Source organism: Macaca nemestrina, chromosome 10 (genome assembly GCF_043159975.1).
Source record: "Macaca nemestrina isolate mMacNem1 chromosome 10, mMacNem.hap1, whole genome shotgun sequence".
Taxonomy (NCBI): Eukaryota; Metazoa; Chordata; class Mammalia; order Primates; family Cercopithecidae; genus Macaca; species Macaca nemestrina.
This window is the reverse complement of record NC_092134.1, coordinates 10127082-10150169: the sequence shown is the minus strand read 5'-3', so window position 1 is coordinate 10150169 and position 23088 is coordinate 10127082. Positions and strand designations below refer to the sequence as shown.

The window sequence follows — 23088 nt, the reverse complement described above, 5'->3', positions numbered from 1 at the left end:
TCAATTTAAGCAACCAGCATACGGTGCCATTAACTCAGACTAAAAAGAAAACAAGTTTGGGAGAAAATCTTGAGGCTTCGTTTCCACCATGATGAGTCTGAGATGAGTCAGAAAGGAGCCATCAGGCCAAGTGTGGTGGCTCATGCCTGTAATGCCAGCACTTTGGGAAGCCAAGGCAGGTGGATCATTTGAGGTCAGGAGTTCAAGACCAGCCTTGCCAACGTGGTGAAACCCCATCTCTACTAAAAATACAAAAATTAGCTGGGCATGGTGGCACATGCCTGTAATCCCAGCTACCCGCATGGCTAAGGCACGAGAATTGCTTGAACCCAGGAGGCAGAAGTTGCAGTAAGCCAAGATTGCACCCCTGCATTCCGGCCTGGGCGACAGAGCAAGACCCTGTCTCAAAAAAAAAAAAAAAAAGAAAAGAAAAGAAAAGAAAAGCACCTACTATGAGCAGGGAGCACACCTGCTACATGATGACACAGGTACCAGCCTTTAAGAAATTCCTAGAATGGGCCGGGTGTGGTGGCTCATGCCTGTAATCCTAGCACTTTGGGAGGCCGAGGCGGGCGGATCACGAGGTCAGGAGATTGAGACCATCCTGGCTAACAGTGAAACCCTGTCTCTACTAAAAAGTACAAAAAATTAGCGGGGCGTGGTGGTGGGCACCTGTAGTCCCAGCTACTTGGGAGGCTGAGGCAGGAGAATGGCCAGAACCCGGGAGGCAGAGCTTGCAGTGAGCCGAGATCACGCCATTGCACTCCAGCCTGGGCAGAAGAGCGAGACTCTATCTCAAGGAAAAAAAAAGAAAAGAAAAAGAAATTCCTAGAATGTTTGAAGAGCAAACAACACGATAGAAAAGCCTATACAGGCCAAATAAATGAAGATGGAGGAGACCAGCTATGGTAGTGAGAAATCCGGGGAGACTGCCTGGAGGCTGTGGTGCATGAAGGATGTCCAATCCAGATGTCCCCAAAGCAGCCATCTTCCTGTTCCAGAGAAGCCCGTCCTCAACCAGAGCCAGCACACATCAGTCACCACTACTGTCTCATGGCCTCCAGCCAGGCTCCAGTTTGAAAAGAATCTTCCCTTTCTTTAGGCCACTGATTGTCCAGAAAAGCCAGATCATTAAGGACCAGAGGTCAGGGAATTGTATTTGGCAGCTGACCAGGCCTTGTCAACACAGGGCCTCGGGCAGGGCTTGTGTAGCTGCCCTGAATTAGTTCTTCCGAGCCAGGGCATGCCCAGCACAGACCTGGGTCCGGAGGAGGTAAAGGGCCTCTATTGTATGTCTCTGTGGCTCTGTGCTGCTGCCCCAGGGCCCTTGCTGACCAGTGTTTTTCGCTGTATGCAGAGCAGAAAATCCCTTGAAGCATTTCTCAATGCATCCTCCACTCACGAGGTTCCTTCAGCTATAAATAACAGCAGGACATGCTGAATAAGGGTTGCAGAAGATTCCGGGATGAGACCATGGCTGCAGCCTCTGCAGGCAGCATTTCCTTATCTACAGAGTGGGGTGAGCCCAGGCCTGGCTGCCTGGAGTGTGGGGGGAGTCACCTCTCTTGGTCCTCATCCAGTACCTTCTCCACACTGAGCCCAGAGGATCAATCAGGTCACTCCCTGATCAGAACCCTTCAATGGCCCCGGTTTTCATTAAATAAAAGTCAACCACCTCACCATGGCCCCAGGAGCTCTTGCCTTCCTATCCCATCCTCCTTCCTCCCTTGGGTGCCCCCCGCTCTGTCCCCTGGCTGTGTCCTGCTTGGCAGATGTCCCGCCTCTTGCTGCCTCAAGGTCTTTGTACTTCGCAATCCTTTGTGGGATCCATCTCCTCCCCTACTTATCTTTTTTTTCCTTAATGAGGTGAAATTCACATAACATGCACTTAACCTTTTTTTCCTTTTTATTTTTGAGACAGTCTCACTCTGTCGCCCAGGCTGGAGTGCAGTGGTGCAATCACGGCTCACTCCAGCCTCAAACTCCTGGGCCCAGCAGTCATTCCCCATCAGTCGGTGAAGTAGCTGGGACTATAAGCACGGACCACCATGCACAACTCATATTTTATTTTTTGTAGAGATGGGGTCTCCCTACGTTGCCCAGGCTGGTCTTGAACTCCTGGACTCAAGCGACCCTCCCACCTCAGCCTCCTAAAGTGCTGGGATTACAGGCATGAGCCATTGCACCTGGCCACTTACCAATTTTAAAGTATACAAATGCATTGGTATCAAATGTATTCGCGATATTGTGCAAACACCAGGTCTCTCCAGCTTCCAAACTTTCTCAGCACCCCATAAAAACACCTTGTAGCCAGCAAGCAGTCACTCCCCATTCCTCCCTCCCCATGCCCTGGTAACCTCTAATCTGCTTTCTGTCCCTGTAGATTTGCTTATTCTGAATATATCATGTAAAAAGAATCATATGATATGTGACCTTCCCTGCCTGGCATCTTTCATTTGCATAATGCTTCCAAGGACCATCTATGTTGTAGCACGTACCAGTACTTCATTCCTTTCTACAGCTGAATCATGCCCCACGGTATGCGCATACCGCAGTTTGCAGTTTATCCATTCATACATTGGATTGTTTGTACTTTTTGGCTTTATTTTATTATTTTTAGAGATGAGGTCTCACTGTCATCCAGGAGTGCAGTGGCACCATCACGGTTCGTTGCAGCCTCAACCTCCTTGACCTCAAAGGATCCTCCTGCCTCAGCCATGCAAGTAGCTGGGACCACCAGTATGTGCTCCACGCCCGGCTAATTTTTTAATTTTTGTAGTGATGGGGTCCCACTATGTTGCCCAGGCTGTCCTCAAACTCCTGGCTTCAACCAATCCTCCCGCCTCAGCCTCCCAAAGTGCTGGGATTACAACTGTGGGCCACTGTGCCCAGGCCATGTTCAGCTTTTTGAAGAAGTGCCAGACTGTGGTCAGGATCATTCTTTCCTCTAGATACCCAAAGCTGGTACCTCCTTGTCATTCAGGGCTCAGCTCCCATATCACCTCCCCAGACCACCCCGGCTCAAACAGTGTCCCTCTCCCAAATCACTCTCTTGTCTGCCACCATCTTTTCACCATCTGGGGTTTATTACCCAGTAGGATGTAGGTGATCTCAGGCCTATTAGTCTCCACCGTGACCCACAGCCTAGCACAGTGCCTGGTAAGCGGAGGTTCTCAATAAATGCTTGCTGAATGACTGATCTCAGGTAATAAAGGTAAAGAGCTGTAACAATGTGAGGCACTGTCACTGTCACCTTAGGTCGCTGTTAGGACCTCCCCCCGGGTGACTCACCTGTTTATTTATTTATTTTATCACTCTGTAGTCCAGGCTGGAGTTCAGAGGCACAATCTCGGCTCACTGCAGCCTCTGCCTCCCGGGTTCAAGTGATTCTCCTGCCTCAGCCTCCACACCCAGCTGATTTTTGTATTTTTAGTAGAGACAAGTTTTCACCATGTTGGCCAGGCTGGTCTCAAATTCCTGATCTCGAGTAATCTGCCTGCCTCAGCCTCCCAAAGTGCTGGGATTACAGGCATGAGCCACCACGCCCGGCCAACTCACCTGTTTAAATGGTCAACCTCCTCCTCTGAGGAAAGAATAAAAACCAGGAAAGGGAAACCATTGGTGATGTTTCTTTCTCAGTCCTTTCCTGTTAGTGACTCGGCACAGGTATCTCCTTTACTATCCCCAGCTCCTGAGGTGCAACAGGCAGCCCTTACTGACAACTGCAAAAGAAAAAAAAAAAAAAAGGCAAAGGTGGAAAATAATTTGGGTGGAGATGAGATAAGCATATAAACCTGCTTATCTAGTCTAGGGCAAAGGTTAGGGGCTCCAGTCAGAGTTCAGGCTGCCTGTGTTCAGTTTCCAGTGCTGTGCCACTTAATTTTTGCAGGTTACTTAACCTCATTTTTCTTTCTTGAAAAAAAAAAAAAAAAACGGCATTAACCGTAGTAGCTGCTTCATAGATGTGTTGTGGCCAGGCGCAGTGGCTCAAGCCTATAATCCCAGCACTTTGTGAGGCCGAGACGGGCGGATCACGAGGTCAGGAGATCGAGACCATCCTGGCTAACACGGTGAAACCCCGTCTCTAATAAAAAATACAAAAAAAAAACTAGCCGGGCGAGGTGGCGGGTGCCTGTAGTCCCAGCTACTCGGGAGGCTGAGGCAGGAGAATGGCGTGAACCCGGGAGGCGGAGCTTGCAGTGAGCCGAGATCTGGCCATTGCACTCCAGCCTGGGTGACACAGCAAGACTCTGTCTCAAAAAAAAAAAAAAAAAAAGATGTGTTGTGAGGATTGAAGGCATTAAAGTCACATAAAGTGGGCCAGGCACAGTGGCTCACGTTTGTAATCCCAGTACTTTGGGAGGCCAAGCTGGGAGGATCACTTGAGGTCAGGAGTTTGAGACCAGCCTGGGTGACATGGTGAAATCCCGTTTCTACAAAAAATACAAAAAAAAAAAAAAATAGCCAGGCATGATGGCACATGCCTGTAGTCCCAGCTACTTGGGAGGGTGAGGTGGGAAGCTCACTGGAATCTGGGAGGCAGATGTTGCAGTGAGGTAACATCGTACCACTGCACTCCAGCCTGGGCAACAGAGTGAGACCTCTGTCTTCAAAAGACAAAAAAATCACATAAGGTGCATAGACTCGTGTTTGCTGCACTGAAAATGTTTTATACCTGAATAGTTATCATCATCATCATCATCATCAATCCATCTCGGTTCTGATATCTGCAGGCTGGTCGTTCAGATCAAAGGAGATAATAAATACGCTAGCTAAATGTCAAAGGAAACACTGGGAGTCTGCTTAATGCCTTTGGATCATGCGATTTAAAATGGTTTGTTGGGTGTGATGGGGCACATCTGTAATCCCAGCACTTTGGGAGGCTGAAGCAGAAGGATCGCTTGAAACTAGGAGTGTAAGACCAGACTGGGCAACATAACGACAACCCTGTCTCTACAGAAAATCTAAAAATTAGCCAGGCATGGTGGTACAGGCCTGTGGTCCCAGCTATTCAGGAGCCTGAGGCAGGAGGATCACTTGAGCCCAGAAGTTCAAGGCTGAAGCGAACTATGATGGCACCACTGCACTCCGGGCTAGGCAACAGAGCAAGACCCAAGACCCTGTCTCTAAAAAATAACAATAATAAATAAATGCAATGGTTAATGTTATATTATGTGTATTTTACCACAATTTAAAAAGCAAATATTGGCCAGGGACAGTGGCTCACGCCTGTAAACTTTGGGAGAGCGAGACAGGTGGATTACCTGAGGTCAGGAGTTTGAGACCAGCCTGGCCAACATGATGAAACCCCATCTCTATTAAAAATACAAAAGTCAGCTGGGTGCGGTGGCACGTGCCTGCAATCCCAGCTACTCGGGAGGCTGAGGCAGGAGAATCGCTTGAACGTGGGAGGCGGGATTTGCAGTGAGCCGAGATCGCACCACAGCACTCTACCCTGGGAGACAGAGTGAGACTCCGTCTCAAAACAAAACAAAAAGCAAACATTAAAGAATTAACCTCCTTCTGACCTCCCTCTGCCATAACAAAAAATTTTAAAAATTTCCATATTATTATTTGAAATAGCAGCTCCTTACCTGGAGCCAGAAACAAATGGTCAGCAGCAAAGGCTGTGTCCAGAGTTTCTTCTCTGTGGAACTGTCTAGAACGCCAGGACCCTGTTCCAGGCTGGGCTCAGGGAATAGAGGGAGCCAGGGAGGGAGGAGGTGGAGATGCCCGGCCGGCCGCTGAGGTCTGGGCCAGGTTCTCAGCCGGATGCACTGGCTTGCCGTTGGGTGGCTTAACAACTATTTTCAGTCAACATAAGTCAGAACAGCTGCTTTCCATTTCTCCCAGGAAGTCTTCCTGGGACACAGCAGCACTTATCATGCCAGGGTTTGTTTAGTTTGTTTAGTGTTCCCTCCCCCACCCCTGAAGAAAATTATAGTATTCAGAAATGTACATAGAACCATGAAACAAACACATGGAACCCACCGCTCAGGACTAGCCATTGCTAACGATTTCCGCTCTTTGCTTTGAGTCTTTTTTTTTTTTTTTTTTTTTAGAAATATGGACTTTATTTATTTTTTTGAGATGGAGTCTCACTCTGTTGTCCAGGCTGGAGTGCAGTGGCACCATCTTGGCTCACTGCAACTTCTGCCTCCCGGGTTCAAGTGATTCTCCTGCCTCAGCCTACCGAGTAGCTGGGACTACAGGCATGTGCCACCATGCCCAGCTAATTTTTGTATTTTTAGTAGAGACTGGTTATGCTGTGCTGGCCAAGATGGTCTCGAACTCCTGGCCTCAAGTGTTCCACTCGCCTCAGCCTCCCAAAGTGCTGGGATTACAGGTGTGAGCCACCGTGCCTGGCCAAGTCTATTTTTATTCTTTTTTTTTTTTTTTTTTTTTTGAGACGGAGTCTCGCTCTGTCGCCAAGGCTGGAGTGCGGTGGCCGGATCTCAGCTCACTGCAAGCTCCGCCTCCCGGGTTCCCGCCATTCTCCTGCCTCAGCCTCCCGGGTAGCTGGGACTACAGGCGCCCGCCACCTCGCCCGGCTAGTTTTTTGTCTTTTTTGGTAGAGACGGGGTTTCACCATGTTAGCCAGGCTGGTCTTGATCTCCTGACCTCGTGATCCGCCCGTCTCGGCCTCCCAAAGTGCTGGGATTACAGGCTTGAGCCACCGCACCTGGCCTCTATTTTTATTCTTAAAGAAGTAAGGTATTGCATATCTTCATGCTTTTGTCTCCAATCCCCAGACTCCAACACAAATTGGTTGTGTAGCCTTCCAATCTATTATTATTTTATTTAGAGAGAAGGTCTGGCTCTATCACTCGGGCTGGAGTGCAGTGGCGCAATTACGGGCTCACTGCAGCCTCGAACTCCTGGACTTAAGCGATTTTCCCACCTCAGCCTTCGGAGTAGCTGAGAATATAGGCACACGCCACCACACCTGGCTAATTTTTCTTCTTCTTCTTCTTCTTCTTTTTTTTTTTTTTAAGTTTTTAGTAGAGATGGGGTCTTATTATGTTGCCCAGGCTGGTCTTTAACTCTTAGACTCAAGTGATCCACCTGCCTCAGCCTCCCAAAGTACTGGGACTACAGTTGGGAGCCACAGTGCTTGGCAATTTTTTTTTTTTCTTGAGACAGGGTCTCAACTCTGTGCCCAGGCTGGAGTGCAGTGGCGCAATCATGGCTCACTGCTGCCTTAACCTCCCAGGCTCAAGCAATCCTCCCGCTTCAGCCTCCTGAGCAGCTGAAACTACAGGCGTGCACCACTGTGTCCTGCCTTATGCCAATACTTTTTTTTTTTGAGACGGAGTCTCGCTCTGTCACCCAGGCTGGAGTGCAGTGGCACGATCTCCGCTCACTGCAAGCTCCACCTCCCGGGTTCACGCCATTCTCCTGCCTCAGCCTCCCGAGTAGCTGGGACTACAGGTGCCCGCCACCATGCCAGGCTAGTTTTTTTTGTATTTTTAGTAGAGACGGGGTTTCACCGTGGTCTCAATCTCCTGACCTCGTGATCCACCTGCCTCGGCCTCCCAAAGTGCTGGGATTACAGGTGTGAGCCACTGCGCCCGGCCACACCAATACTTCTTATTGGTTAATTCTTAAACTTTTTTTTTTTTTTTTTTTTGAGACGGAGTCTTGCTCTGTCACCCAGGCTGGAGTCCAGTGGCCGGATCTCAGCTCACTGCAAGCTCCGCCTCCCGGGTTCACGCCGTTCTCCTGCCTCAGCCTCCCGAGTAGCTGGGACTACAGGCGCCCGCCACCTCGCCCGGCTAGTTTTTTTGTATTTTTTAGTAGAGACGGGGTTTCACCGTGTTAGCCGGGATCGTCTCTCGATCTCCTGGCCTCGTGATCCGCCCGTCTCGGCCTCCCAAAGTGCTGGGATTACAGGCTTGAGCCACCGCGCCCGGCCTTAAATTCTTAATTGTTAATCCCAGTGGAGCAATGGTCCTTAACTCAGGGCCCCCTTACAGAGGAATTGTAAAATACCATGTTTCCCACAAATTGCATACAATGCTTTATGTGTATGGGTATTTTTCTAGGGAGAGTTTCTAGAATTTTCATAAATTTCCAAAGGGATTTATGACCCCAATAGGTCTGGAACAAAACCCTGAAGAGCCAGGGTCATTGGGCTTAGCCCTCCTCTGTGCTGTTTCTGTTTTCTCAGGCGTGGCTTTTGAACCTGCCGACACGGGGTAAAGTTGACACAGACCAGTGCAGTTGACAGGGGACCTGCAGCAGACAGCAGGGGGCATGGGGAAGGGGCTCTGCCCCGCAAGCTTCTTCGTGCACATCTTCATCCTGAAGTCATAACCAGGGTCCCTGTGGGCTCCTAGGACCCCAAGGCACCTCAGGGACCTCTCATGGCCCAGCAGCTGCCTCAGCCATTGACTTGGGCTGCTGTCTTCCTGGGATCGGGGTTGTCTTTAGCCCTGGCAAGTTGGAAACTGAAATACACTCTCCAGACAAAGGCAACAGCAGGGAGTTTGGGGACCTGGGTTCCAGCCTCAGCCATTCTGCTGAATACATTTATAACCCCGCAGTCATTTCTTTTCTCTGGGCCTCAGTTTCCCTGTCTGTTAACTGAGGTGATTGGACTGTATTCATTGTTTTCACACTGTGTTATGGTGTGTCCAAGAGTTCAGTCATCCCTTTCTTTTTCAAGTTTTGTAGAGACAGAGTCACGCTCTGTTGCCCAGGCTGCAGTGCAGTGGCACGATCATAGCTCACGGCAGCCTCAAACTCGTGGACTCAAGCGATCCTCCCACTTAAGCCTCCTGAGTAGCTGGAATTACAGGCATGGACCTCTATGCTCAGCTCAAACATTTCTTTTTTTTTTTTTTTTTTTTTTTTTGAGACGGAGTCTCGCTCTGTCGCCAAGGCTGGAGTGCAGTAGCCGGATCTCAGCTCACTGCAAGCTCCGCCTCCCGAGGTTCACACCATTCTCCTGCCCCAGCCTCCCAAGTAGCTGGGACTACAGGCGCCCGCCACCTCGCCCAGCTAGTTTTTTGTATTTTTTAGTAGAGACGGGGTTTCACCGGGTTAGCCAGGATGGTCTCGATCTCCTGACCTCGTGATCCGCCCGTCTCAGCCTCCCAAAGTGCTGGGATTACAGGCTTGAGCCACTGCGCCCGGCCAGCTCAAACATTTCTTTAATGGCTGTTTACTGAGTACATACTATGTGTCAGCCACTGTTCTAGGCACTGGGGAATACAGCAGTGACCAAGACAAAATCTAATGTGGGAAAGAAACAATGACAGAGTAAACTAAGTTCGGGCACCAGGACTAAGCCAGTCCTGGAGCGCCGTGCTCCTCTTCATTCTCTCTCATCCCTGCTTGTTTCCTCGTCTGTCTCTCTGGCCAACTGTGCTGTCCCCAAAGCCCTCGACTGCAATGACTTTCTCCTGGTTTACCTAGCACACTGTGTGGGACAGAAGGAGGACAGTGACATTTGCTAAATTGTAACAGAAAAAAGTCAGCTTTAAAAGTCATAACCCTCCACACCCACCAGGATGGTGACAATTTTTTATTGTTTGTTTTTGAAACAGGGTCTCACTCTGTCACCCAGGCTGCAGTGCAGTGGCATGATATCAGCTCACCACAACCTCCACCTCCCGGGTTCCAGCAATCCTCCCACTTCAGCCTCATTAACAGCTGAGACCACAGGTGTGTGCTACCATGCCCGGCTAGTTTTTGGATTTTTTAGTAGAGATGAGGTTTTACCACGTTGCCCAGGCTGGTCTTGAACTCCTGGGCTCAAGCAATCTGCCTGCCTCAGGCTCCCAAAGTGCTGGGATTACAGGTGCGAGCCACCATTCCCAGCCCTGGATGGTGATAATTAAAAACAAAATCAAAACCAGAAAATAACAAGTGTTGGTGAGGACGTGGGGGAAATTGCAACCCTTGTGGATTGTTGGTGGGAATGCAAAATGGGGCAGCTGCTGTGGAAGACAGTCTGGCAGTTCCTCAAAACGTTGAGCATAGAGTTCTCACGGGACCCAGCAATTCCACTCCCAGGCATCTACCCAAGAGAGGCAAAAGCAAACTCCCACAAAAAAACATGAATGTTGGGCCAGGCGTGGTGGCTCACACCTGTAATCCCAGCTACTCGGGAGGCTGAGGCAGGAGAATAGCGTGAACCTGGGAGGCGGAGCTTGCAATGAGCTGAGATCGCGCCACTGCACTCCAGCCTGGGCGACAGAGTGAGACTCCCGTCAACAACAACAAAACATGAATGTTCCCAGCAGCACTATTCACAATAGTCCAAACGTGGAAACAGCCCAGATATCTACCAACGGATGAACGGATAAACAAAATGTGGCCTAGCCATGCAATAGGATATTATTCAGCCATAAAAAGGAATAAAGTGCTGATTCATGCCACAGCATGGTTGGACCTTGCACACATGATGAGAGAAGCCAGACACGAAAGGCCACATAGTATGGGGTTCCATGTACATGAAAAGGCCAGAGGGGCCAATCTGCAGAGCCAGATTTTAGATTGCTGGCAGCCAGGGGCTGTGTGGAGGAAGAATTGGGGAGTGGCTGTTAATGGGTATAGGGTTTTGTGTTAGGGTGATGATGGATAATGATGATGGTTACACAACATCATAAATGTACTAGATGTCACGAATGATAAGTTTTATATCATCTGCATGTTGCTGCAGTAAAAACAATTTTAAAAACATTAGGATGGGCGCAGTGGCTCACACCTAAATCTCAGCACTTTGGGAGGCTGAGGCAGGTGGGTTACTTGAAGCCAGGAGTTCAAGACCAGCCTGGCCAACATGGTGAAACACTGTCTGTACTAAAAATACAAAAAAATTAGCTGGGTATGGTAGCAGGCGCCTGTAGTACCAGCTACTCAAAAGGCTGAGGCAGGATAATTGCTTGAACCAGGGAGGCAGAGGTTGCAGTGAGCTAAGATTGTGCCACTGCACGCCAGCCTGGATGACAGAGAGAGATCCTGTCTCAAAAACAAAACAAAACACCCCACCACAATAAAACAAACAAAAGAAAACATTAGATCTCTGGCCGGGTGTGGTGGCTCACGCCTATAAGCTCAACACTTTGTGAGGCCAAGGTGGGAGGATTGTTTGAGGCCAGGAGTTTGAGACCAGCCTGTTCAACAGAGCAAGGCCCTGTCTCTACAAAAAAAAAAAAAAAAAAAAAAAGAATTAGCTGGGCATGGTGATGTTCACCTGTAGCCCCAGCTACTCTGAAGGCTGAGGTGGGAGGATCACTTGAGCCCAGAAGGTTGGGGCTACAGTGACAGCACCTCTGCATTCCAGTCTGGGCAATAGAGCAAGAACCTGCCTCTAAAACAAACAAACAAACAAACAACAACAAAAAAACACTCCTATCTTAAATGTAATGTGGGACCCTGGAACAGAAAGAGGACATTAGTGAGAAAACTAGTGACACACAAATACAGCTTGCAGTTTCACTGATAGTGACATGCTGTGTTGGTTTCCTAGTTGTGACAAATATACCCCAGTACCGTGGGATTTTAAGACAAGAGGAAACTGTGAGGGGCGGGCCATAGGGAACTTTCTGTATTGTCTTGTGACTTTTCTGTAAATCTAAAATTATTTCAAAATTAAACTTTTTTTTTTTTTGAGACAGAATCGCTCTGTCACCCATGATGGAGTATAGTGACGGCGATCTCGGCTCACTGAAACCTCTGCCTCCTGGATTCAAGCAATTCTCCTGCCTCAGCCTCCCGAGTAGCTGGGACTACAGGAGTGCGCCACCACGCCTAGCTAATTTTTGTATTTTTAGTAGAGACAGGATTTCACCATGTTGGCCAGGCTGGTCTTGAACTCCTGACCTCGTGATCCACCCACCTCGGCCTCCCAAAGTGCTGGGATTACAGGCATGAGCCACCGCACCTGGCCTAAACATTACTTTTCTAAAACTCCTATGTATCTACTAAAAAGAAGCTAGTTTAGTCTCTGGAAGGTTCTTTTGTCTGCCTATGGCACACTTTTGGGTGTGGGTTTACAAATCAAGGCGCTGGAGCTGACTCCATTGGAGAGGGAGAAGAATTTGGAATTCTCAGCCTGAAAGTGGAGGGATGAGAAGAGACGGGCAGATGGGAGAGGAGCTCATACTGGAACGGGGCTGGGCTGGGGCCAGCTGCTTGGGAGGGACTTTGCAGAACAGGAATATCCAACACTGACGCTGTAAACTAGAGACCCGCAGGCTGGAGAGCACCCCTACACCTGTGCCATGTTGTCCTTGGTTTTGTCAAAATAATTTGAGCCAATACATAAAAAACAGCTGATCTCACATGAAAATTGGAATTTCCAACTTCTCTGGAAACATCTGAAGATATGCTAAGTCTCTGAAAACTTAACCCCCTCTGCTTCCTAAAATCGAAAAGGAAGTCCTGAGGTTGCCTTCAACCAAGGTTGCAAGTTCCCCTCTGTAGCAGGCTGAGTGGTGGCCCCAAAAGCTTCCCTTGTCAAACCCCTGAATCTGTAAAGTGACCATATTTGGAAAAAAGGGTCTTTGCAGATGCAAATGAGTCAAGGACCTCTAGAGGAGATTAGCCCGGACTCTCTAGGTGGCCTCTAAATCCAATGACAAGTGCTTTTATAAGAGAAAAGCAAGTCTGGCCGGGCATGGTGACTCACGCCTATAATCCCAGCACTTTGGGAGGCCGAGGTGGGCAGGTCATCTGAGTTCGAGACAAGCCTGGCCAACAAAGTGAAACCCGTCTTTACTAAAAATACAAAAATGAGTCAGGTGTGGTGATGGGTGCCTGTAGTCCCAGTTACTCAGGAGGCTGAGGCAGGAGAATCGCTTGAACTTGGGAGGTGGAGGTTGTAGTAAGCCAAGATTGTGCCACTGCACTCCAGCCTGGGTGACAGAACAAGGCTCTGTCTCAAAAAAAAAGAAAAAATAAATTGAAATACTACTCTACCAGTTGGCACAGAGCCCTCCTCCTGCGACCCGGACTTCTTCACAATTCAGCAAGTAACAATAACCACCGCAGGGGTCTTCCCGTGTCCGGGCCCAAACCTCCCTGCTGATTGAGCTGTCCTGCCGGGTAATATTTCTTTGCTGCATGGATTGGGGTGGGTGTTGGGTGCCTGGACCCCGATGGAAAAGAACAGGTGGCATTTGCTGGGCCTCAGTTCAGCTGTCACGGGAAGAACAGCGGCCCCTGGGATTTCGAGGCAACGTCTCTATTCCCCTGCACAATCCCCGTGGAGACAGGCAGACAGGAATGCCTGCACCAGAGACCCTGGGATGGGAGGAGTGCAGATGGGGCTCCCAGACACAGGAGGAGGCCCTGGACCACCCAACGTCTCTCTGCAACTCCACCAGAGAGGGCTGAGAGGAGAGCTGTGGTCTGGTAGAAAAACCTAACTGGGCAATGAGGCAGTTGGCCCAAGGAGAAGTCAGAGGTTAGGGGTAAGAGGTAGTACACTTTATTGACTGGGTTCTCCCAACGTGTTGCAACCTCTGGCAAAGTCAGACCCTGGGCTTTGCCACCATCCCATCCACCAAAGAGAGAAGAGAACACATCTCATGAACATCCACATGGCCTCCAGACAGCAGAGCGCAGGGGCAGGTGTGGGGAGGGAGGCTGCCAGCCAGGGGTGGGTGGATGAGGGGCGAAAGCGCCGGGTGCCAGGCTGGGGGCACCCCTGAGGCCCCGCCAGACCTGGCCAGCCCCTCACTCCCCCAGTCGAGGTTTAGTGTGGTTCACAGTGAGACTGGCTTAGATTGGCAGCGGGCGATGGTAGACAGATGCCCTCCATGCTCCCCACCCGCCCTGGCCGGACTCACAGAGCTGGCAAGAGGGAGAGACGGAAAATCCCGTTCCCTGTGTCTCCCTCTGGGACAGGGAAGCCCCTTCTCTGGAGGGGTAAAGAGGAGAGGCCTAGTCTCTTGACATCCCCCAGGCTACTAAGTAAGGGCCATTCACTCCTGGCTCAGAAGTTTCTAGAACATCTTGGTGAATGTGCCCGCCATTACTCCCAATTAGAAAAAGGTGTTTGAAATCTAGGAGTTGACTGGGGTGCCTCAAACCAAGGAGTAAAAACCCTGGTAAGATCTAGGTTTAAAAAGGCAGCTCTACCTTTGCTTAGGAGGCTGGGGAGGTCCGTGAAGGCGTTGGCTCAGGGCAGCAGGGGTAGGGAGTGCCCTGGGAATGGGGCGGGGACCAGGGGCAAGATGCAGGAAGCGGTGATCCATGGGACATGGCAGGTCGCCCTCCAGTGCTGGAGGCCTGGGCTTGGAGGGCAGCTGGGGGCCACCGGGGGCCTCCATGGGCACATCTGCCAGGCAGGCACCGAGGCCTCTGCCCCACCGGGAGAAGCAGGGGCCCCCCATCAGGCCTTGTGACTGCCGTTAGCTGCAGGCTCCTTGTGGCCAGCTGTGAAGTCCACGGCGGGCTCAAGCCCCAGCATCTGCCGCTGCACCAGCTTGGCATAGAGGCCACCCTGGGCCAGCAGCTGCTGGTGGGTGCCCTGCTGCACTACGCGGCCCTTGTCCAGCACCACAATGAGGTGCGCGTGCTCCACAGTGCTCAGCCGGTGCGCGATGATGAGTACCGTGTGCTTCTGCAGGTTGCCGTGGATGGCCTGCTGGATCTGCGGGGACAGTGGGGACCTGGCTTGCATGGCACAGACGCCCCACCCGCAACCGCGCTCCATGCCACCGCCTATGGGCTGAAGCTTAACCTCTTTGAGGCTCAGTTCATAAAGGATGGCCAGCTTCCTGGGTTTTTCTTAAAGGGAGACAGTTCAGGGCCAGACACAGGGAGGCACCTGGTGAATGAGGGATCAGCCCTACCCTGGCCCTGCAGTCTTCTGGCCCCTCCCTTCCCCCGCCTTTTTTTTTTTTTTGACTAAGTCTTGCTGTCACCCAGACTGGAGTGCAGTGGTGCGATCTCAGCTCACTGCTACCTCTGCCTCGTGGGTTCAATTGATTCTCATGCCTCAGCCTCCCAAGTAGCTGGGGGATTACAGGTACACACCATCATGCCCAGCTAATTTTGTTTTGTATTTTTAGTAGAGGTGGGGTTTCGCTATGTTGGCCAAGCTGGTCTCGAACTCCTGACCTCAAGTGACCAGCCTCCCTCCTTTTTCTTTTCTTTTTGAGACAGGGTCTCTCTCTGTGGCCCAGGCTGGAGTGCAATGGCGTGATCACGGCTCACTGCATCCTCAACCTCCTGGCCTCAAGGAATCCTCCTGCCTCAGCCTTCCAAGTAGCTGGGACCACAGGCATGCACCATCATGCCCAGCTAATTTTTGTATTCTTTTGTAGAGACAGGTGTCCCACTATGTTACCCAGGCTGGTCTTGAACTCCTGGCCCCAAGCCATCCTCCCGCATTGGCCTCCTAAAGTGCCAGGATTATAGGTGTGAGCCACCACACCCAGCCTCTGTTTAATTTTTTTTAAACCTAAAACCGCTCTAAAAAATAAAGCCACTGGAAGCAGTGGCTCACACCTTTAATCCCAGCACTTTGGGAGGCCAAGGCAGGTGGATCCCTTGAGCTCAGGAGTTTGAGACCAGCCTGGGCAACATGGCGAAACCCCATCTCTACAAAAAATACAAAAATTTAGCTGTGTGTGGTGGCGTGCTGCTGTAGTCCCAGCTACTTAGGAGGCTGGGAGATGGGAGCATCACTTGAGCCCGGGAGAACTGTGATTGTGCCACTGCACGCCAGCCTGGGTGACGGAGTGAGGCCCTGTCTCAAAACAAAAAAAACCAACAACAACAAAAATAAAGCCTATTAATTTTTACAAACAATCCAAACTCCGTACTAGAGGCCGAGGAGTTTGCCTCCCTGCGACTTTGTCCTCACCCCTCTCCGTTCAATCCCCACCCACCAGCCACACTGACCTTAAGGCTTTGAACTTGCCAAGCTCATTCCCCACTCTGGGTCTTTGCACCTGCTGATCCTTCCTCCTGGCATGTTCTTACCTCCAGAACTCTCCACCACTGACTTCTTTTCTTTCATGTCTCAGCTCAGATGGCACCTGATGGCCTTGGTTCTAACGGTGAGAACCACAGAGCTCTTGGCACATGGTGACTCCATCCAAACCACTGTGCCAAGTAACCAAACTCTCGTATGGCTTCTAGCAGCAGAAAGCTGTATCCCTGGGATGACCACAGCCCCCATTCAAGTGCCTGTGTGAGAAAGCTCAGCTTGGCAAGGAGAATTTGCTGTGTTTTAGTCAATACCTGCTGACTGGCCCCAACCTCTTTTTCTTGGAGTGTTTACTAAAAAGGGCTTACAACTGTGACTCCTTCCTCTGTCCCTCTGAGATGTGTATGTGATCTCCTGTATCTCAGAAGTGTCTCTCTTAAGGACCTGAAAGCCATGCCCTTGAAATGGACAGTTAGACACAGGTGGCCTCCTGGCTGTCCCCTGGGCTTGCTTTTATTTTTCCTGGGGGCCTCTTCCTGCTCTGCTCCCTACCCCCTCATTCTCCCTTTAAAATGCCCGTCACCACCAAATTGGGATGGCACACGGCTCCTTTCCCACTGTCAGGAGTCACTGCATAAAATCTGTTTCTATGACTTCTGCTGGCGGCCAGCTGTGCTCATCTTTGACAACGGTGTCCCCTCCCAGTCTCCTGGTGCCCCAAGACTGTTTCATTTGCTTCGTAGCACAGGCCATGGGGTGAATGCATGCTTGTTTCCTTTTTTTTTTTGAGACGAAGTCTTGCTCTGTCGCCCAGGCTGGAGTGCAGTGGTGTGATCTCGGCTCACCGCAAACTCCACCTCCTGGGTTCAAGCCATTTTCCTTCCTCAGCCTCCCAAGTAGCTGGGATTACAGGTGCCCGCCACCACACCCAGCTAATTTTTGTATTTTTAGTAGAGATGGGGGTTTCACCATGTTGACCAGGCTGGTCTCGAACACCTGACCTCGTGATCTGCTGGCCTCGGCCTCCCAAAGTGCTGGGATTACAGGCGTGAGCCACCACGCCTGGCATTCCTTGTTTCTTATCTGCATTCCCCACTGGAATGGAAACACCGTGGGGACAAGGGTCTTGGTCTGGTCAGCCTACCACAATAACCCCAGAACGGTGCCTGGTGCCTGGAAAGAGCTCAGGAACTCTCTGTGTAATAAGTGCATCAATCCGCAGATAGACTGAGATTGCTAGCCATCTACAAATACATGACTGGGCCCACCTGACCAGTGAGAATGAAACTCAGAGGGGAAGCACTAGCTTGAGGTCACACGGTTATAAACTGCAGGACGGAGCTGCTAGTCCAGGTCTCCCCATTCTGTTTTTTGTTTTTGTTAGTTTGTTTGTTTTTTGAGACGGAGTCTCGCTCTGTTGCCAAGGCTGCAGTGCAATGGTACAATCTTGGCTCACTGCAACCTCTGCTTCCCAGGTTCCAGCTATTCTCCTGTCTCAGTCTCCCAAGTAGCTAGGATTACAGGCACCCACCACCACACCTGGCTGACTTTTGTATTTTTAGTAGAGATGGGGTTTCACCATGTTGTCCCGGCTGGTCTTGAACTCCTGACCTCAGGTGATCCGCCCGCCTCAGCCTCCCAAAGTGCTGGGATTATAGGTGTGAACCACTGCACCCAGGCTTTTTTTTTTTTTTTGAGATGGAGTCTCACTCTGTCGCCCAGGCTAGAGTGTAGTGGCACAATCTCAGCTCACTGCAACCTCCATCTCCTGGGTTCAAGTGATTCTCCTGCCTCAGCCTCCTGAGTAGCTGGGGTTACAGGCATACACCACCATGCCCAGCTGATTTTTGTATTTTTAGTAGAGACAGGGTTTTACCATGTTGACCAGGCTGGTCTCGAACTTCAGACCTCAAGTGATCCGCCTGCCTTGGCCTCCCAAAGTGCTGGGATTACAGGCGTGAGCCACCATACCGTGCCTGTTTTGTTTGTGTTTGTTTGTTTGAGCCAGATGGAGTCTGGCTCTGTCGCCCAGGCTGGAGTACAGTGGCACGATCTCGGCTCACTGCAACCTCCACCTCCCAGGTTCAAGCAATTCTCCTGCCTCAGCCTCCCAAGCAGCTGGGATTACAGGTATGTGCTACCACGCCTGGCTAGTTTTTGTATTTCTAGTAGAGACGGGGTTTCACCATGTTGGCCAGCCTGGTCTCCAACTCCTGACCTCAGGTGATCCACCTGCTTTGGCTTCCCAAAGTGCTGGGATTACAGGCGTGAGCCACCGCTCACGACCCAGGTCTCCCCATTCTGATTCCTTCTCTCGCCCCACACCATACAGCTCTGCCTGGAGCCTGAAGGCTGGGCCCAGAATGGCTCCTGGTTCCCCACTCTCAACACCAGGAATTCACCAGCCCAGGAGGCTGACAGCCTGGGAGAGCTTCTGGGACCCGTCTCTTCTCAGCACCCATCTGCAGGGTGATGGGGCCTCTGGCCGCCTGGAGCCGCTCCTGCCCCGGCATTGCCCACCGCCCTGTGACTCACCAGATACTCGCTCTCGGCATCCAAAGCGCTGGTGGCTTCATCCAGGATGAGGACCGGGGGGTTCCGAACCAGAGCCCGGGCCATGGCCACCCGCTGCTTCTGGCCACCTGACAGCTGGGCGCCCTTCTCCCCTGTCTCTGTATGGTGGAGACACAGAGACAATTTAGCAACAGGTGAGGCTGGGCAGCCCTGGGGAAGAGTGAGGGGCCCTGCCCTGCAGCTGTGCAAAGGGCCGGCTGGAACCCACAGCTTGAAAGCTCATGAAATGATGTTCCCCTCACCCAACTCGTCAGGGGCATGCAGATTAAGCCTACATGCGAATCGATACCAAGTTACCAATTTTCACCCATTCATTTGGCAGAAACCCAAACATCTGACAGTACACAGTGCAGGTGAGGCTGCGGGGAGACAGGCCCTCACCCATCCTCCTGGAGAAGGGGAGTTGGAGCAAGTCCCATGGCTTGAAGAGCTGCAGCCATCACCCTGGGTCTGAGTCTGTGCAGTGCAAAGGTTGTGTGTATTCACCACAGATGTGCGGCCTATGGCCCAGCAAGCCCACCTGGACCAGTTTTCCCCATGGACCAACTTCCTCCCATGCACAACAATATAGACACAGGTCACGCATGACTCACAGCACTGTTATTGCAAAAAATAAAACAAATAGACTCAAATGTCCATCAACAGGAAATGGAGTCAATAAATTATTACTATTTTAGAGACAGGGTCTCACTCTCTCACCCATGCTAGAGTGCAGTAGTGAATCATCGCTTACTGTAGCCTCAAACTTCTTGGTTCAAGCAATCCTCCAGCCTCAGCCTTCTGAGTAACTGAGAATACAGGTGCATGCCACCACACCTGGTTAACTTAAAATATTTTTCTATAGAGGTGGGGTCTCACTACACTGCCCAAGCTGTTCTCAAACCCCTGGCCTCAAGCGATCCTCTTGCCTTGGCCTCCAAAGTGCTGGGATTACAGGCGTGAGCCACTGCACCTGGACATGCCACCAGCTCTTTATTATTTCATTTTGCTTTCATTGAGATAAAACTGACATAACATAAACATAACCATTGTAAAGTGAATAATCCGGGCTGGGCACAGTAGCTCACGTTTGTAATCGTGTAATCGTGTAATCAAGGTCAGGAGATCGAGACCATCCTGGCTAACATGGCGAACCCCGTCTCTACTAAAAATACAAAAAATTAGCCGGGTGTGGTGGCACATGCTTGTAATCTCAGCTACTCGGGAGGCCGAGGCAAGAGAATCACTTGAACCCAGGAGGCAGAGGTTGCCGTGAGCTGAGATCGCGCTACTGCACTCCAGCCTGAGTGACAGAGCGGGACTCCATCTCAAAAAAAAAGTGAATAATCCAGTGACATTTAGTGCATTCACAGTGTTGCATAACTACCACCTCTATTTAATTCTAAAACATTATTTTAAAATATTTATTATATAAATTAATTAGAACCACTTAAGTTCATATTAATTAGGTAACTTTTTAAAAAATAGTATATTTAGTATATTTTTATTTAAAAATTATTTTAAATTGACAAGTAAAAATAGTTCATATTTAATGGTGTACAATGTGATGCTCTGAAATACATATATACTGTGGAATGGCTAAATCAAGCCAGTTAACATATGCATTGTCTCACATATTTATCACTTATTTTTAGAGGGAACACTTAAAATCTACTCTCTTAGCTATTTTCAAGTACACAGTATACTGTTATTAACTATAGCTGGCCAGGCATGTTGGCTCACACCTGAAATCCCACCACTTTGGGAGGCCGAGGCGGGCGGATCACCTGAGGTCAGGAGTTCGAGACCAGCCTGGCCAACATGGTGAAACCCCGTCTCTACTAATAATACAAAAAAAATTAGCCAGGCGTGGTGGCGGGCACTTGTAATCCCAGCTACTCGGGAGGCTGAGGCAGGAGAATGGCTTGAACCTGGGAGGCAGCGGTTGCAGTGAGGTGAGATTGCTTCACTGCACTCCAGCCTGGGCGACAGAGTGAGACTGTCTCAATTAAACAAACAAACAAACAAACAAACAAAAAACTATAGTCAACAGGTCTCTTGACCTTATTCCTAAATGAAAATTTTTATCTTTTGATCAACATCTCCCCAATCCCCCCTATACATTGTATATATTTAATTATTGAAAAGGGGCTATTCGTGTGGTTCAAAAATCTAAAAATATAGGCTGGGCACAATGGCTCATGCCTGTAATCCCAGCACTTTGGGAGGCAGGAGGATTGCATGAGCCCAGGAGTTTGAGACCAGCCCGGGAAACATAGCAAGACCCCATCTCTACAACAAAAATAAAAAATGGGGCAGGAGGATAGTTCGAGCCCAAGAGGTTGAGGGTGCAATGAGCCGTGATCACGCCACTGCACTCCCACCTGAGTGACAGAGCAAGACCCTGCCTCAAAAAAAAAAAAAATTCTAGGCCGGGCGCGGTGGCTCAAGCCTGTAATCCCAGCACTTTGGGAGGCCGAGACGGGCGGATCACGAGGTCAGGAGATCGAGACCATCCTGGCTAACACGGTGAAACCCCGTCTCTACTAAAAAATACAAAAAACTAGCCGGGCGAGGTGGCGGGCGCCTGTAGTCCCAGCTACTCGGGAGGCTGAGGCAGGAGAATGGCGTAAACCCGGGAGGCGGAGCTTGCAGTGAGCCGAGATCGCGCCACTGCACTCCAGCCTGGGTGACAGAGCCAGACTCCGTCTCAAAAAAAAAAAAAAAAAGAAAAAGAAAAATTATAAAAATATATAAAACTATAAATAAGTCGGGCATGGTGGCTCATGCCTGTAATCCCAGCACTTTGGGAAACTGAGGTGGGCGGATCACGCGGTCAGGAGATCGAGACCATCCTGGCTAATATGGTGAAACCCCATCCTACTAAAAATACCAAAAAATTAGCCAGGCGTGGTGGCGGGCACCTGTAGTCCCAGCTACTCGGGAGGCTGAGGCAGGAGAATGGTGTGAACCCAGGAGGCGGAGCCTGCAGTGAGCCGAGATCGCTCCACTGCACTCTAGCCTGGGTGACAGAGCAAGACTCCATCTCAAAAAAAAAAAACACAAAAAACTATAAATAATGAAAATTTAAGTCCTTTCTTCAGTTCCCTCCTGCTCCCACCAAAACTTCTTTCATTAGTTGCTTACACATCCTTATCGAGTTTCTTTATGCAAATATGAACATGTTATTTTTATCTCCCTGATCCTTTAATAGGAAAAAATCAACAGCTCGTTATACTCTGCACCTGGCTCTTTTCACTTAGCATCATATCTCAGTGACCTTTCTATACTGATATATGGAGAGCTGCCTCCTCCTCTGCCTCCACCTCCTCCTCCTCCTTCTACTTCCTCTTTTTCCCAGCAGCATAATATTCCAGTGTATGGGCTTCTGTAATAATTTAGTTAGTACATACTTTGGTGAGTCAGAGCACAGTGGCTCATGCCTGTAATCCCAGCCCTTTGGGGATTGCAGGAAGATTGCTTGAGCCCAGGAGGTCGAGTCTAGCCTGGGTAACGTAGCGGGACCCCATCTTCACAAAAAGAGAGCAGGTAGCAGAGGGCAGTCCTTAACCCTCAAGAGGGTTATGTCCCTGAGGGTGACCCTGTGGGCCCAGGAGAGGGGCCACCCCCAGCTCCACACCTGTGCTGTAGCCGTCCTGGAGTTCCATGATGAAGCCGTGGGCGTTGGCCTTCTGTGCGGCCTCCACCACCATCTCGAAGGGCACAGTGGGCAGGCCATAGGAGATGTTGTCTGTGATGGAGCGGGCGAACAGCACCGGCTCCTGGCTCACCAGGGAGATCTGGGGAGGAGGAAGCACGGGGCATGAAAGGCCAGGAATGTGTTCATCCAGCTGTCCCCAGCAGCCTTGCTGCCTGGGGCCTGGAGACGCCAGCAGTCTCAGGCCTGAAACCTGATCAGGGCCCAGTGACTACACTGAGCTGCTTCTCTTCTTCCCCAACAGCGACTCCTGCCTGTACCCACAAGCCCTCACCCTCCCCTAATCAGCAAACGGGGCCTGCTACATTTGCTGCTCTGGGATAAGCCAAGTTCCCTGACCTCCAAGAGAAAGCTCACTGGCCATCCCTGTCCTGGAAAAAAAGAAAGAGGAATAGAGTATAGAATGTTGCTCTGAATGAGTTTGCCCATCTCAGGAAGCAAGAGGCCACAGCAGGGCTCCAGGTCACAGACTGCCCAGGTGGTGGTCCCCTCCCCTCTAAGAGAACAATTTAAAGGAGCTATCATCTCTAGATTCCAGTTTCAGGAACCTAGGCCTGCAAAAATAATAGTATGGCCAGGCTTGGTGGCTTATGCCTGTAATCCCAGCACTTAGGGAGGCAGAGGCAGGAGAACTTCTTTAGTCTAGGGGTTCAAGACCAGCTTGGGCAACACAGCAAGACCCCATATCTACAAAATGAAAAAAAACATAGTATGGAAGATATCATTGCAACACGGTAAGTAGCAAAAAATAACTAGTTAATTAATTAAATTAAAATAGAAACAATCTAGGTGTCCATAAGTGGGGATTGGTTAAATAGTGACAGCGCATCCTTAAAACTGAATTGCAATAGGTACATATACACAGCATGATTCTATTTTTGTTTAAAAAAATTATCAGCATGTGCCTTCACATACTGATATATTT

The 23088-nt window shown here is 50.1% G+C and overlaps 1 protein-coding gene across 9 annotated transcripts in view; it reads right to left on the bottom strand.

Moving 5' to 3' along the window:
- Positions 1–3373: 3373 nt before the first annotated feature.
- The window catches only part of LOC105494193 (ATP binding cassette subfamily B member 9), a 55824-nt gene continuing 36109 nt past the window's right edge, over positions 3374–23088 (bottom strand). For 5 of the 9 annotated variants that reach the window (XM_011762404.2, XM_071070872.1, XM_071070873.1 and 2 more), the window contains 3 exons: positions 22086–22245; positions 18428–18564; positions 13426–14608 (listed from right to left, as the gene is read on the bottom strand). In XM_011762404.2, the coding sequence (XP_011760706.1) occupies positions 14348–14608; positions 18428–18564; positions 22086–22245 (558 nt within the window). In that variant the 3' untranslated portion in view covers positions 13426–14347. Of the gene's footprint in view, positions 3723–13425; positions 14609–15945; positions 16153–18427; positions 18565–22085; positions 22246–23088 lie in introns of those variants that run through there. The other 4 variants (XM_071070874.1, XM_071070876.1, XM_071070878.1 and 1 more) reach the window with 4 other exon arrangements.